At 41.1% G+C, this 15,747-nt stretch overlaps 1 protein-coding gene across 9 annotated transcripts in view; it reads right to left on the reverse strand.

The window, feature by feature from the left end:
- Nucleotides 1-15,747, reverse strand: part of FNDC3A (fibronectin type III domain containing 3A) — a 210,008-nt gene that overhangs the window by 152,991 nt on the left and 41,270 nt on the right. For 3 of the 9 annotated variants that reach the window (XM_073343856.1, XM_073343865.1, XM_073343849.1), the window contains exon 1: nucleotides 1,644-3,539. The exons of 3 other annotated variants lie outside the window; for them this stretch is intronic. Coding sequence is in view for 2 of the 6 variants with exons in the window: in XM_073343811.1 (XP_073199912.1) it covers nucleotides 3,573-3,704 (132 nt within the window). In the remaining 4 variants the exon portion in view is untranslated. Of the gene's footprint in view, nucleotides 1-1,643; nucleotides 3,540-3,572; nucleotides 3,705-15,747 lie in introns of those variants that run through there. 3 more of the 9 variants (XM_073343811.1, XM_073343802.1, XM_073343886.1) reach the window with 2 other exon arrangements.

The raw sequence follows: 15,747 nt of genomic DNA on the forward strand, positions 1-15,747 counted from the left end.
TGCCCCCAAACTCCCTCCCAGAGCCAGCACCCCACCCCTTTCCCACACAACCCCTCCTGCCCCCAAACTGCCTCCCAGAGCCTGCACCCCTTCCCCTCCTCCCACCCCGAGCCTGCACTCCCACCCCCTGCCCCAGCCCAGAGTCTGCACCCAGCACCCAAACTCCATTCCAGAGGCTGCAACCCAGACCCCCTCCCCAACCAAACTCCCTCCCAGAACCCAACCTCTCACCCCTTCTGCACCCAAACTCCCTCCCAGAGCCTTAGACAGGTGGAGGGTGGAGTTTTGGGGGGTGGGTTCTGGGTGGCATGAATGACATTATTGGCCCGCTGGGAGGATTTGAGGACTGGCCCTGGCCCTAAGGTAAACTGAGTTTGAGACCCCTGGTCTGGATCCTTCCCTTTTGAACTGGATTCAGAGGCACATTAACCATTTTTTAAAATGGTCACCATTGGTCTTGTTGAACCTGGTTAACGGTTCCTGACATTAGAGGAAAGGGGCCAGCAGTTCACTGATTTAGTCAGCAGGGTGGCAGCCTTTCTTTCGCCTCTGGTCTGTTCAGCAGTTGCTATACTCTGACTTCCCACTGGCCTGGAAGTCCCTGGCCTTCTTTCTTTCTGTTGTGCTCGCAGGATGGGCATGACTCTCACCTATTTTTGTTGGCATCTGACTGATTATCAAGTCTAGATTTGCCTCCATTCTATAATGGCCTTTTTTATACCAACCAATCCCTCTTTCGGGGTTTTTTTTCAAGCAGTTTGGGACTGACTTTCCCCAAGCCCCTAATTTTTTCTCTGAGTGAGATACAGCGCTCACATTCAGCTGCTTTCCTACCTGCTAACTTTTTGCTGGGTCAGGCAAAACTAGCCATTTTGAAATCTCAACAGAACAGAATGGCTGAGGTAGATTCTGCACACTGATTGTGGCCTGGCTGTTGACTGATAACACTTTTTTATAAATTGACTTGCAACCTAGACACTTTTTGGTTGACTTGGTGTGTTAACAATAGAATATCAGGGTTGGAAGGGACCTCAGGAGGTCATCCAGTGCAACCCCCTGTTCAAAGCAGGACCAATCCCCAATTTTTGCCCCAGATCCCTAAATGGCCCCCTCAAGGACTGAACTCACAACTGTGGGTTTAGCAGGCCAATGCTCAAATCACTGAGCTATCCCTCCCCACCTCCAGTATTTTGAGTGAACTTGATGATGTTTTAGGGATTCATTTTTAATGTTCACTTAAGACATGTTTTGCTTCATTTTATTCACCTTTTTGTGCACATATTGTAATTTTATAACATTCATAGTTTTTAATGTGATTTTATGTGAATAAAGATGTTTTTCATGTCATCTAGGACCCTGTGAGGTGGAAGAGTCCCAAAGATGATGCTGCAGCCTGAGCCAGAATGTCTATACCACAATTATACAGCCCCATAGCCTGAGTCAGCTGGCAGCTGTCTTGTGGAAAAAATAGTATGCGATCATGTAATTGAGGCTGCACAGGCAACCTTAATTCTGACATTTTCTAATTTTGGAATGCTTGACTTTGCAACTTAACAGTCTTTTAACATAGTTATTTTGGATGTAATTTCCTAAGTTTTTTCCTCGCTTTACAGACAGCCCCCCAACCTGAAGCAAATACTCACCAGCAACCACACAACAAAAACACAAACAGGAACCTATCCTTGCAAAAAAGCCTGTTGTCAACTGTGTCCACATATCTATTCAGGGGACACCATCATAGGGCCTAATCACATCAGCCACGGTATCAGAGCCTCATTCACCTGCACATCTACCAATGTGATATATGCCATCATGTGCCAGCAATGCCCCTCTGCCATGTACATTGGTCAAACTGGACAGTCTCTATGTAAAAGAATAAATGGACACAAATCAGACATCAAGAATTATAATATTCATAAACCAGTCGAAGAACACTTCAATCTCTCTGGTCACTCCTTTACAGACCTAAAAGTGGCAATATTACAACAAAAAAACTTCAAAAACAGACTTCAACGAGATACTGCTGAATTGGAATTAATTTGCAAACTGGACACCATTACATTAGGCTTGAATAAAGACTGGGAGTGGATGTGTCATCACACAAAGTAAAACTATTTCCCCATGTTTATTTTTTCCCCCTACTGTTCCTCACACGTTCTTGTCAACTGCTGGAAATGGCCCACCTTGATTATCACTACAAAAGGTTTTTTTTCCTCTCCTGCTGGTAATAGCTCACCTTAACTGATCACTCTCGTTACAGTGTGTATGGTAACGCCCATTGTTTCATGTTCTCTGTGTATATAAAACCCCCTTACTGTATTTTCCACTTCATGCATCCGATGAAGTGAGCTGTAGCTCACAAAAGCTTATGCTCAAATAAATTTGTTAGTCTCTAAGGTGCCACAAGTCCTCCTTCTCTTTTTTTGAAAAATTTAGAAAACAAAACTTCCATTATGTAGAATTATATTGACCTCCCCTCTTGTGTCACCAGGAGGGCTGGAATCTTTATTTCCATCGCAGTCTTCTACTAGAGCTAACAGAGGAAATGATGACAGTAGAAGCTGTTATCTTCTGTGTGAACCTGCCACGATAGGAGAATGGAGACACTCTGTCTGTGGGCTTCACAGCTATTTGCTGACAGCAAAGGAATGCTGAGACTCAGGAATAATGGGCTCAATGCCAGGTTCTACAGGGGAGTGTTCTCTAGTGGTTACAGACCCTTCTGCCCCATCCCCAAGCTCCTCAGTTCTTGCCAAATTTCAAGCTCCTGCTCCAAAGGAAGTAGCACTAGAGCTTCTTAATAAAAGAGTTAAGATTTTTTTTTTTAATGGGGGAAAACAACATATTTTTCCTAATGTATTTCTGGAAATGGCAAATCATTTTAGCTAAAGCTTTTAAATAATAAGCATGAGGCAAACATCCAGCTTGGAAAATTTCAGCCCAAATAGTTTAAATTTGGCAAAGTTATAAGCAACTGAAACCAGGATCTTACAATGGGAAATGGTGGACACCATTAAGTGTAAGCATTGCTACCTGTGCTGCCTATACTATGTTCAGTATACACCATCGCAGTATCAGAATTAGTCATGCAAGATCCATTCAGAGGGACCTGTATTCTCTACCCCTCCTTCTAACGGCACATTTGACTGTATGGGAAAAGGAAGCCTAAAAGGTTATACATGTGGATTCACAAACACAGGTATATGTAAAATCTTTCCCTTCTCAGTCCAGCTTTTACATCCTGCAAGGAAGCCAAAATTGTGGATTCGTGACACTGTTGTGGCCATGGACTTGACTGTGACAATATGAGCTCACTATGATATCTGCTCAGGATCATATAGGATAGTGTCCCCAAACTGTGCCCCCCTTCCCCCAGCAGAGTGGAAGAACGTTTCGGGGGGAACGACAGGGCCGGAGCCAGGCACTGCAGGGGCAGGGAGGGAGCACCAGCCACCCAGCCCCACTCTGCCCCCAGCACTGCTCCGACTGTGGCCACAGCATCAGCCCGACTCCCGGCCTGGCTGAGGCTCCACTCCTGGCCCCAGCCCCTCCCCTGGCCCCAGCCCCTTTACCTCTGTCCCCTTCCCCCGGATCCATGGCCTCGCTCCCAGCCGCAGCTCCCAGTGGGAGAGGGACGCAGACAGGGGTTGCGGGGGTGTGATGTGAAAAGTTTGTGGACCACTGATATAGGAGGACAGAATTGGCTGAAAGAGAAAAATCCTCATGTAAAGAAACAAGTCATTTGTGGATTTGAAAAAGGTCTTAAAATACAGAAAAAAATCTGTGAAGTACACGCACTTAGATTTTTTTAGTTTAATATATTTCAAGAGTTTCTCCAGTATATGAGTTCAATTGGAAAGCAGTGGTGTAAATATCATCTATAACAATCTCCTCTACCAGGAGAGCATTTCCCCACCATACACAGTACCCTAACAGGGTATTCTTTATAGTACATGATTGGCAGTATTAGGAGGGTATTATGGTGAAAGGTCCCATTCACCATAATTCCAGATCTTTTCCACATTACGAAGACAGTTTCTCCTTCCCCTCTGTCAACTAAAATCTACCCCAGCAAATCCCAGAAAATAAAGGTAAACACAAAGTATCATGTATAATAGAAGCAGTGATGAAATAAAAGACAAGGAAACAGCTGCAGTTGTCCTTCATGAAGGCAGAACACAAAACGTGGAGAGGAGAACACCACCGGGGGAGATGCTGTCTCTATTGTGCTAAAATTATATATTTTCCCCGGTTGCTAGATTTGACTTTTAAAAATACAGATTTTGTTCTCTTAAAGAAAAAAAAGAAAAAAAGAGAGACTAATAACATATGTAGTACTGCGTTTGATTTTAAGCAGCAAGAAAAGGACAAACCAAACTACGGCATGATGATCTATCACAGTGATACTCAGATTGAGGCTTGGGAGCTGCAAGTGGCTCTTTGCAGCACATGATATTAAGACACTGTGTGATTTAATTATTAACCAAAACTAAAAGTTATTATTAACTAATCAGGATGCTTTTATTATGTTATTAACCAATTGTAGAATACTTGGTCAGTCATTTCGCTGGGGGAATTATATATAAAAACAGAAAATGAAACAATGAATTCAGACTACTGTGGTTCTTTTGGGTAATGCTGATCACTAAGGTCTGAGTATCATTCATCTATCATATGTTTTTCAGCAAGAAAAATGTCAAAATTAGAATTTACATCACAAATGAGATGTAAACTAGTTTAAATATTCACTAGCATCTCTGCTTAACTCTACATGTTGAAACAAAGAATTTCATACTTTATAACTAAAAATACTACATTTAATAATCAAAAGGCCTGAGTAATAAAGTGGATATCCTTTGAAGTACTACAGTCATTTTTATATCTATCTTGTGTTGCTCTGTTGATTAGAAAGATTATTTTTCCTACTTGTGCAGGCCAATACCACCCAGGTACAGCTTTTAATATTAAAACTTATGAATCTTAAAAGAGCAATTTGCTTGCAGAAATACTAACGGCTCCCTTTCAATTCAAATGTTTTCACCTCAACTCATACTTGAAAGAGAGAGAGAGAAAAAAAGTTTTCCAGTCAACATGGTTTTAAAAGCAAATCTCAACCACAGCAGAATCATTTAACAGGATCATTCTTCACTTAAATACATGATTTTTCTAGCATTAATAAGTTTCTGTATTACACTGATAACATGACTGATGCTATATTAAAATTAGCTGAGACCACTTGCAAAATAAAGACTGGATCCTGCACAGAGAAAAGGCCCTATGCCCTTGTGGCACACCACTGACTTCAGTGGTTTCCTTACATGGAGACAGTTGCAGGATCAGAGGAGGAAAAAAACCCAGTACATTGTATTATTTAAGTAGCAGCATACTGTGCATTTTTTCTACTACAATCTTAGATCCATGGGTAGAAATAAACAGGAATGAAAACAATTACACGATTCTATCTACTGATTATGACAATGGAATAATTACATTTTAATCAACAGATCTTTTATACAAGTTGTCAGATATGAATTTTAACATTTTAGAAGCATTAATGTACAACATATTTAATTAGGCAAATAATCCTGGAATAGTAATTTATTATTATAATATCTCACAAGCTGTTTCTTCATTGAAGGTTTGTATTAACAGTATTAATCTTGTTATGTCTTTTAGGTTTAAATGTAGCTATTTGTGATTTTCATCTGACATCCTTAATTAGGCAAAATAATTACCATTTTCTTTAAGTACTGGATGCATTTTTAATAACATTGTTAAACTGTTTTTAATTTAATGTACAAGTAATTTCAGTTACAAATTGGCGTACAGAATTTATCCTTGTTTGGTACGGATTTGAAAGTTATTAATATACTATGAGCCAGATCCTTAGCTGTTGAAGCCAATAAATGTATGTTGATTTACACCAGCTGAAAATCTGGCCCTGTATTTCTAATTGGACAGATGCATGATTTATATAAACAAACAAACATGAATGTTTCCAGATGCTAAATATTTAACCATATTAAATAGCAATAGTGTATTTAGTGTAAGATATATTAATGATGCATCAGGGCTGGCATTACCATGAGGTGAACTGAGGCGGCCGCCTCAATTGCCAGACTGTGGGGGGGCAGCACTAGGACCCAGAGTGTAGAAAATTGTGTCTTCTGATGGTGCATATGTATTCTCTCTGCTCTAGATGCACAGAGGTGGTGGAGTGCTGTGCTGGAGGAAGGAGGGCTCAAGAGACATAACAGGCAGGCAGGAGAAAAGGTGAGAGGGAATAACTGAAAGCAGCACGAGCTGCAGGGAGAGAGAGGAAGAGGAGGAGCCTCTTACTCAGGGATTTGGAGCAATCAAATTTTTGAATTGCTTCGCTCCAGCTCCGCTCCGGCACCAATAGTGACTGCTCCAGCTCCGCTCTGACTCCGCTCTGCCTCAAATTAATTTTTTAACTAAATAAAAAAGTGCATACTGTAATTCTGAAAAAACATTTTTATTCAGACTTTTAAAACAATTTAAATATCAATGATGATACTAACTAGAATCATTCATAATTCATTCTGTAAAAAATTATTGCAGCAATCAAGTAGTCTTTCATAGCCTGCCGCAGGTTCTTCACTTCGTCCCATTCAGCTTTTAACAACTTGAGTTCTCTTGTTCCAGCAGCAGCCATTTGTTCACAGTAAGATTGAAAAATGAGAAGCCAATCAATCATCGCAAATGTTGAACCCCAGCAAGTCACAGTATCCAATGACTGAGTTACCCCATGTAGATCAAACAGAGCACTTTGAATACTTGGGGTTCATAGTTTGACGACGACTTGTCAAATTTTTGCCAGAAATTTCTTCGCATGTTCTTTGTTCAGTTCATCCCAGATTGCCAACTGAAGAGTGTGAATACCACACCTCATCAGTTGGACTTTTGAGTCGTCCTCATGAAGCCATGTTGGAAGTATGAGGCTAGGGTCATTAACCCATTGCGCAGCAGCACCCACATTGAGTTTGATTTCATCCATTCCTTTAGTTCCTTCATCAGGCAAAATAGCTTCAGTTCTGTCCACATTCCTGTTCTCAGAGGTAGAAATGGTTTCATTGTCCTCGCTGAAATTTTTGATGGCACACGTCATGTTTGCTGCATTGTCAATGCAGATGCTCAGCACTTGCATTTCACTGATCCCAAATTTTTCTAAAATAGCTTTTACTTGACTTTTCACATATGAAGAATTGTGACACCCTTCAGTGTCGATTATGTCCAAGGTTTTTACCAAAGCCTTCTTTTTTCCTTCTTCGTAGTACTGAGCATTGATTGCAAGGAAATTTCTGTTTCCACGGGTTACCGCATCCATTTTCAGGTAGCACAATTTTTGCTCCAAAGCTTTCTTGAGCTCTTCGTGACCAGACTCAGCTGTGCTGACAACTAAATGACGAACCGCATTGTGCCCCATTGAAACGCCAAGCTGCCAACCCATTTCACCTGCAATTTTTTGGAATCCTTTGTTCTTTAGCCTGAAGGGAGTGAGGGGTGTTGAACTCAAGCAAACCATTTCCATCAGCCCTTCACGGAAAGTATTGGCATCCATGGGGACTGTAACCTTTGTGGACTTCAAATATGAGTCAAGTTTTGTTTGCTCAATTTTGGGTTTCTTTTCAGATGAAGCTCTACAAAAAAATCTTTTCTCCAGGAGTTTTCAAAGAGCCAGATGAATGTCGCTTAGCCACGTCACCTTTCTGTTTTGCCTCATCTTCCTGGTCCTTTTTTGTAACCAGAACTGCATAGTTTTCAGGATGGTTACGTTTTACATGCCGCCAAAGGTTGAAACTTTTCACAGCACCTGCTTCACTTGTCTTGAAGCTACATGGTTTGAGCTCACCATTCACTTCCTTTTCCACCTTGCACGTTGCCGATTTCTTCTTTGCTTTTCCCAAAAGCCCAAATTTGGGCTTTTCAAATTCAAAAGTAAAGGCGTCATTGAGATCCTTTTCCGTAAATTGGCTATCAATCATGGGGGGCAGATCTGATTTTTTTGTTGAAGCCATGGCCAAATCTTCTTGTGCTGATATCGCATCCAAATGTTTCTTGTCGAAAAGCAATGAACAAAAGCATTACATTTTTTTATAATGTATCTGCTTGTGATATCTTAACCACTTAATGTACTTCGAATTTATTTTGTATTTTCTGGACAAAAATGATAGCATTTTCTTTTTACACAAAATTATTAAAGTATATTTTAATATTTTAACATTTTAACATGTTTCTTGCAGTTTTAATGAAGTATTTGAATATACATAATTAATATCAACTTGTTTATAAATTGCAAGTTAGTTTTTCTTATGAAATTTTGCAGTAAAAATATTCGAAATATTTTCCAAGTTTTTAATTAATATCTCAAAAACAATTTAATATAGATATATCAGTGAAATTTGGTATGTGTCATAGCGTTAGTACGTGCTATCGCTGTTCTACAACATTAATTGTTGGGAAGTAACAAGGCTACATGTTACAAGGTTGAAAATAAACTTTAACAGGAAAGCCGATTCAAATTGCAAGCACAGTCCTTTTAGTAAAGAGAGCAAATTTTCGGAAATATGTTTTTGCTTCACCAGCCTGAATAGATTATATAAGATAGAGCAAATAACAGGTTCTCTTTTGTATAATGTTTCCAGCCTGACAAAGGAAAAACATATTTCCGAAAATTTGCTCTCTTTACTAAAAGAACTGTGCTTGCAATTTGAATCCGCTTTCCTGTTAAAGTTTATTTCCAATGTTCTATCATACAACATCATACAAATAAAATTATTTAAAACTACAGGTGTCGTGAACTGGGGGGACTAGGCCAATTTTATTTAATATTTTTAAAATCTTTGACTATTTAACAGATACGACCCTGGAATATGATTTAATGCTAAAACATGCATTAAAATGGTACTCTTAATTTATTTTGTATAATTAATCATTTCTGAGAAAACAGTTTAAAAATTTTAATCTGCTTAGATGCTTAGAATGACACAATTTTACTTATTACTTATTACCTATTTTTCAACTTTGGAACCATAAATTTTAAACGCAATAATAAATAATAACCAAAAATTATTAACTTATTATGGAACATAATATTACCATTGTAGCCAGGGACAGTCGACGACAAGCCTTACTTGAAATATGAAATAAAAATGACCATCCGCCAGTTCGGGACCCCTATGATTTAAATAATTTTGGAAAATGTAATACTGTATCACATACTAACGCTAAGACACAGACATAAATTTCATTACTTTATATTAAAGCATTTTTGAGATATTAATCAGAAATTAAATTTTCATCACCTCCTTGAAGGGACTGTAGCTCCCTTAGGAGAATTTTAGGACACGTGTTCACAGAAACGTTTTTTCCTAAAATGATCGAAGGATTCACCCCCAAAGGTGTTGGACATTTTGCAATCACTCTGGATATATCACAAAAATCACTCCTAATTTATGCAAAAATGTTTACTGTATATTTATATGCCTGCTGCATGTGACTTTTTCACTAAATTTAAAATTACAAACAATGCTACCAAAAGACCGTTGAACAGATGACCTATAAAATAAGTCCGCCAGAGTGATACGGGAGCACGTACAAATGAACCGGTAACGGGAGCCCGTGTGAGAAATGAGCTTAAGTGGTTAATATCTCTTGCGATATCTTAATATATCAATAAACAAAAACATTTTTTTTTGCAATATACCTGTTTGTGATATCTTAAATCTTGTGTCTTGCGGCACACTTTTCCATAATCGCAGCACTCCGCGCGTCTCGTTGATCAACCCTTACAAAAGAAGTATCAACATATACTAATCTACGCGAGTACATACTTGCCTAACCTTGGCACAAGGGTGGGAGCAGTCTGCAGTGTTGCTGGATGTCTGATAATTATCTGATTCTTTAATAAAACATATCTCAAAAAAACTTTGTAATTTTGTATCTGTACATTAAATCTTGATTTCAGCCAAAGTGAGAATAACTGACATATTATGTAAAGTGGTAAAGTAGATATTAATATCAATTGTTATATAATCTGAAAGTTTTGGCACCTTTAGGACTTTCTTGCTAGATATCATTCGTTTTGGATTGAAAATGGAAAAAAAAAACTGGATCAGTAGAGCAGTCAAAATATTCTGTGCTCCGGCTGCCAGGCAAAAACCTGCAGCTCCACTGCTCCACGCTCCAGCTCCGGGCTCCGCTCCAAAGCCCTGCTTTTATGTACCTCTCTAGCCTGGACTGATTAACACCAGCTTCTCAGGGAGCTTCCTGTTTCCTGCTGCTTCCCTGAACCCACTTGAGGAGAATAGGCAGTCAACTGAAGTAGTAGGAGCCAGTTAGTCCCTTTAAGACACTGATATCTTCCCTCACTCAGGCCCTGCTACCAGCCTGCTTATTTGTCCCCTTCAATTCAGTGTTGAGAGCCACTATAGTTGGCACAGAACAGCAGTCATGAGTGAAAGAAGGAAACGCCCCTCTGGGGCAGCATTCAGAAAAAGAAAGAAAGCTAAAGGAAGCTTTTCTATCTAAGCAGGAAGGAGCTCTCCTGAGATAAATAGACACAAATGTTCATGGTGAGCCTTCTGGCCCCAGTGAGGACGTGAGTGGTGAGGAGATGCCTGATATTCCAGTTAGAGTGCAGGTGACGTGGCAGCTACTGCAGCATCCATATCTCCATCTCAAATGGATGTAACCACGCACATTCCTGAAGAAAAGCATAGATCAGAGAAGAGTGTGATGGAAGCGCAAGAAACAGCTGCTGCCGAGTTTAGTTCCTTAAGTCTAGATGATCAAGGATTGTGGACCCACTTGAGCAGTACCCTGAAGGACTTCCTTGTACTGCATGGGCTGCAGAAAGTGAAAAACTCCATGTTCCCCAAAGACAATGAAAATAGAAGTTTCCATCCAACACATTACAGGCGTGAAATCCCCAATGGTGACAAAGTGGAGAGGCCATGGCTTATGTACTCAAAAACTCGGAATGCTGCATACTGTTTTTGCTGCAAACTCTTCCAGTCTAATGTTCCAGCCACATTGGGTTCTACAGGAACAAAGGACTGGGAAAATCTGTCATGCCAAGAGAAGGCAGCAAATCACCAGAGAGCATTCCATCGGTGGAAAGAGCTTGAGATGAGACTAAGGTTAAAGGCCATCATAGATGATCAGCATCAAGAGAAGATTGCATCAGAGTCTCTTTACTGGTAAAATGTTCTGAAAAGGCTCATTGCCATTGTGAGAATGCTTGCTACCCAAAACCTAGCATTGCGCGGCACTTCAGATCAGCTGTATGTGCCAAACTGGAAACTTCCTTAAAATTGTGGAGCTGATGGCTGAGTTTGATGCTGTACTCCAGGAACATCTAAGAAGACTCACCACCCAAGAAATGTACCCACACCACTACCTTGGAATAACAATTCAAAATGAGATCACACAGTTACTGGCAACAAAAGTCAAACAGAAGATTGTGGCAGATCTGAAGTCAGCAAGATATTACTATGCTATTCTGGACTGCACACCTGACATCAGCCATATGGAACAAATGACTTTCATGGTCCGTTTTGTAACGAAAACAGAACCTCGTGAAAATGTCCCCGCAATGGTGACTGTCAGAGAGCATTTTCTAGAATTTATTGACATTGATGGTACTACAGGAGCTGGTATGACAAATGTGTTTCTTAAAAAGCTGGAAGATATGGGAATTGTGATCATAGAATCATAGAATATCAGGGTTGGAAGGGACCTCAGAAGGTCATCTAGTCCAACCCCCTGCTCAAAGCAGGACCGATCCCCAATTAAATCACCCCAGCCAGGGCTTTGTCAAGCCTGACCTTAAAAACTTCTAAGGAAGGAGATTCTACCACCTCCCTAGGTAACGCATTCCAGTGTTTCACCAACCTCCTAGTGAAAAAGTTTTTCCTAATATCCAACCTAAATCTCCCCCACTGCAACTTGACACCATTGCTCCTTGTTCTGTCATCTGCTACCACTGAGAACAGTCTAGAGACATCCTCTTTGGAACCCCCTTTCAGGTAGTTGAAAGCAGCTATCAGCTCATTTTTCTCTTCCGTAGACTAAACATCCCCAGTTCCTTCAGCCTCTCCTCATAAGTCACATGTTCCAGTCCCCTAATCATTTTTGTTGCCCTCCGCTGGACTCTTTCCAATTTTTCCACATCCTTCTTGTAGTGTGGGGCCCAAAACTGGACACAGTACTCCAGATGAGGCCTCACCAATGTCGAATAGAGGGGAACGATCACGACCCTTGATCTGCTGGCAATGCCCCTACTTATACATCCCAAAATGCCATTGGCCTTCTTGGCAACAAGGGCACACTGTTGACTCATATCCAGCTTCTCGTACACTGTAACCCCTAGGTCCTTTTCTGCAGAACTGCTGCCAAGCCACTCGGTCCCTGGTCTGCAGTGGTGCATGGGATTCTTCCGTCCTAAGTGCAGGGCTCTGCACTTGTCCTTGTTGAACCTCATCAAATTTCTTTTGGCCCAATCCTCCAATTTGTCTAGGTCCCTCTGCATCCTATCCCTACCCTACAGCGTATCTACCACTCCTCCCAGTTTAGTGTCATCTGCAAATTTGCTGAGAGTGCAATCCACACCATCCTCCAGATAATTTATGAAGATATTGAACAAAACCGGCCCCAGGACCGACCCTTGGGGCACTCCATTTGATACCAGCTGCCAACTAGACATGGAGCCATTGATCACTACCCGATGGGCCTGACAATCTAGCCAGCTTTCTATCCACCTTATAGTCCGTTCATTCAGCCCATACTTCTTTAACTTGCTGGCAAGAATACTGTGGGAGACAGTGTCAAAAGCTTTGCTAAAGTCAAGGAACAACACGTCCACTGCTTCCCCTTCATCCACAGAACCAGTTATCTCATCATAGAAGGCAATTAGATTAGTCAGGCATGACTTGCCCTTGGTGAATCCATGCTGGCTGTTCCTGATCACCTTCCTCTCATGCAAGTGCTTCAGAATGGATTCCTTGAGGACCTGCTCCATTATTTTTCCAGGGACTGAGGTGAGGCTGACTGGCCTGTAGTTCCCAGGATCCTCCTTCTTCCCTTTTTAAAAGATGGGCACTACATTAGCCTTTTTCCAGTCGTCCGGGACTTCCCCCGATCACCCTGAGTTTTCAAAGATAATGGCCAATGCTCTGCAATCACATCCGCCAACTCCTTTAACACTCTCAGATGCAACGTATCCGGCCCCATGTACTTGTGCACCTCCAGCTTTTCTAAATAGTCCCGAACCACTTCTTTCTCCACAGAGGGCTGGTCATCTCCTCCTCATGCTGTGCTGCCCAGTGCAGTAGTCTGGGAGCTGACCTTGTTCATGAAGACAGAGGCAAAAAAAGCATTGAGTACATTAGCTTTTTCCACATCCTCTGTCACTAGGTTGCCTCCCTCATTCAATAAGGGGCCCACACTTTCCTTGACTTTCTTCTTGTTGCTAACATACCTGAAGAAACCTTTCTTGTTACTCTTAACATCTCTTGCTAGCTGCAACTCCAGGTGTGATTTGGCCTTCCTGATTTCACTCCTGCATGCCCGAGCAATATTTTTATACTCATCCCTGGTCATTTGTCCAATCTTCCACTTCTTGTAAGCTTCTTTTTTGTATTTAAGATCAGCAAGGATTTCACTGTTAAGCCAAGCTTGTTGCCTGCTATATTTACTATTCTTTCTACACATCGGGATGGTTTGTCCCTGTAACTTCAATAAGGATTCTTTAAAATACAACCAGCTCTCCTGGACTCCTTTCCCCCTCATGTTATTCTCCCAGGGGATCTTGCTCATCAGTTCCCTAAGGGAGTCATGATATCTGACATGAGAAGTCAGGGCTATGATAATGGTGCCAACATGAGAAGAAAGAACAGAGGAGTGCAGACACGGATCCAAGAGTTAAACCCTCGAGCTTTTTTTGTCCCATGCAGTTCTCATTCATTGAACTTAGTGGTCAGTGATGCAGCATCAGCTTCTAGTGAGGCTGCTGAATTTTTTAATGCAATTCAAAGCATCTATATATTCTTCTCTGCATTAACTCATCGATGGCAAATTTTGAAGCAACATCTAGGAACATCCCCTCTGACACTGAAACCACTGAGTGCCACACAATGGGAAAGTCGAATGGAGGCGATAAAGCCTATCAAACACCAAATTGGGAAAATAGATGATGCCGTAGTTGCCATTATGGAGGATAATGCTATGACGGAAACTGTTTGTGGGAGAACAGTGGCAGAGGGAAATGAAATCACCAGAAACATACATAACTTCAAATTTCTGTGTGGCTTAGTGTTGTGGTGTGACATACTGTTTGAAATAAATGTTGTAAGCAAGAGACTCCAAGGTGTTGACCTTGATATATCTGGAGCAATGGAACAATTGGACAAAGCAAAGTCATACCTACAGTCTTACAGGTCAGATGAGGGATTTCAAAACATTCTGAAGTGTGCACAGAAGTTGGCAGAGGAACTTCACACTGAAGCTATTTTCCCACCCATTCAAGAATAAAAAAGAGTCACCAAAGAAGACGACATTTTGATTACGAGGCACAGGATAATCCCACAAGAGACCCCAAACAACAATTCAAAGTTGAATTCTTTAACCAGGTGCTAGATTGTACAATACAATCAGTTGAAGAACGTTTCATGCAGCTCAAGGAACACAGCAGTATATTTGGGATCTTGTATGATATTCCAAGACTCCTCACTATACCTGAAGATGACCTGCATCAGCAATGCAGGGACTAGAGACAGTGTTGACACGTGATGACTGTGTGATATAGATGCGAGTGAATTAGGTGATGAACTGAAATCCCTTTCAAGATACATTTCAGCAGGATCAACTCCAAAGGTTGTTCTGGAATATATGTGCACAGATAAGATGACCACCCTCTTTCCAAATGCTTTTGTTGCTTTGCACATACTTCTAACACTTCCTGTAACAGCTGCCAGTGGAGAACGCAGCTTCTCCAAGCTGAAGTTAATAAAATCACATCTATGCTCCACAATGACACAGGAGAGGGTGGTCGGCCTTGCAACCATCTCAATAGAGCATGAGCTGGCCCAGACTGTGGACCTTCAGGAAGCAGTTCAAATCTTTGCAACCAAGAAGGCACAGAAAGCACCACTTTAATTATTCAAACAGATAAAAATGCCAGTGCTTACTAGGCAGACAAGAAAAGTTACATTTGCTGTTCAGGTGTTTGAAAGTTAAGTGTTACTTAAAATGTTTGAACAAGGCATTTTAAGTTGTTAGTTCTTCTTTATTGGGGTAGGTAGCAGAGCAGTACCATGAGAGGAGTAGAACAAGAAGGCGGCAGAATTGAGACCTTTCAAAGTTTTGGGCCAAGCGAGGGGGGAAAGGGACATCATTTGAGCTCCCCGACTCAGGTGCCAAAATGTTGTGGGCTGGCCCTGTGAAGCACAACTGATCAGTGGAAGATCTACCACTGGAGCATCTGGGTCTCTGCTAAAAAATCCCTATCCAGAGTTTGGAGACAAAGAATTAACAATTTACATCCTACTCCTTCACTGAGCTCTGTAAAGGTGAACCTTTGCACCCATGAAGAGTGCACTGCAATACTGTTGTGCAAAGGACAAAATCCATTACTTTGGGCATTGCTTCAAGTGTGTTAAAGTTCTTTTTAGCCAAGACCTCTGCTTCCTCTTGAGGCAAGGGAAGAACACCACTCTCTGAACAGCA

Source organism: Lepidochelys kempii, chromosome 1 (assembly GCF_965140265.1).
Source record: "Lepidochelys kempii isolate rLepKem1 chromosome 1, rLepKem1.hap2, whole genome shotgun sequence".
Lineage (NCBI taxonomy): Eukaryota > Metazoa > Chordata > Testudines > Cheloniidae > Lepidochelys > Lepidochelys kempii.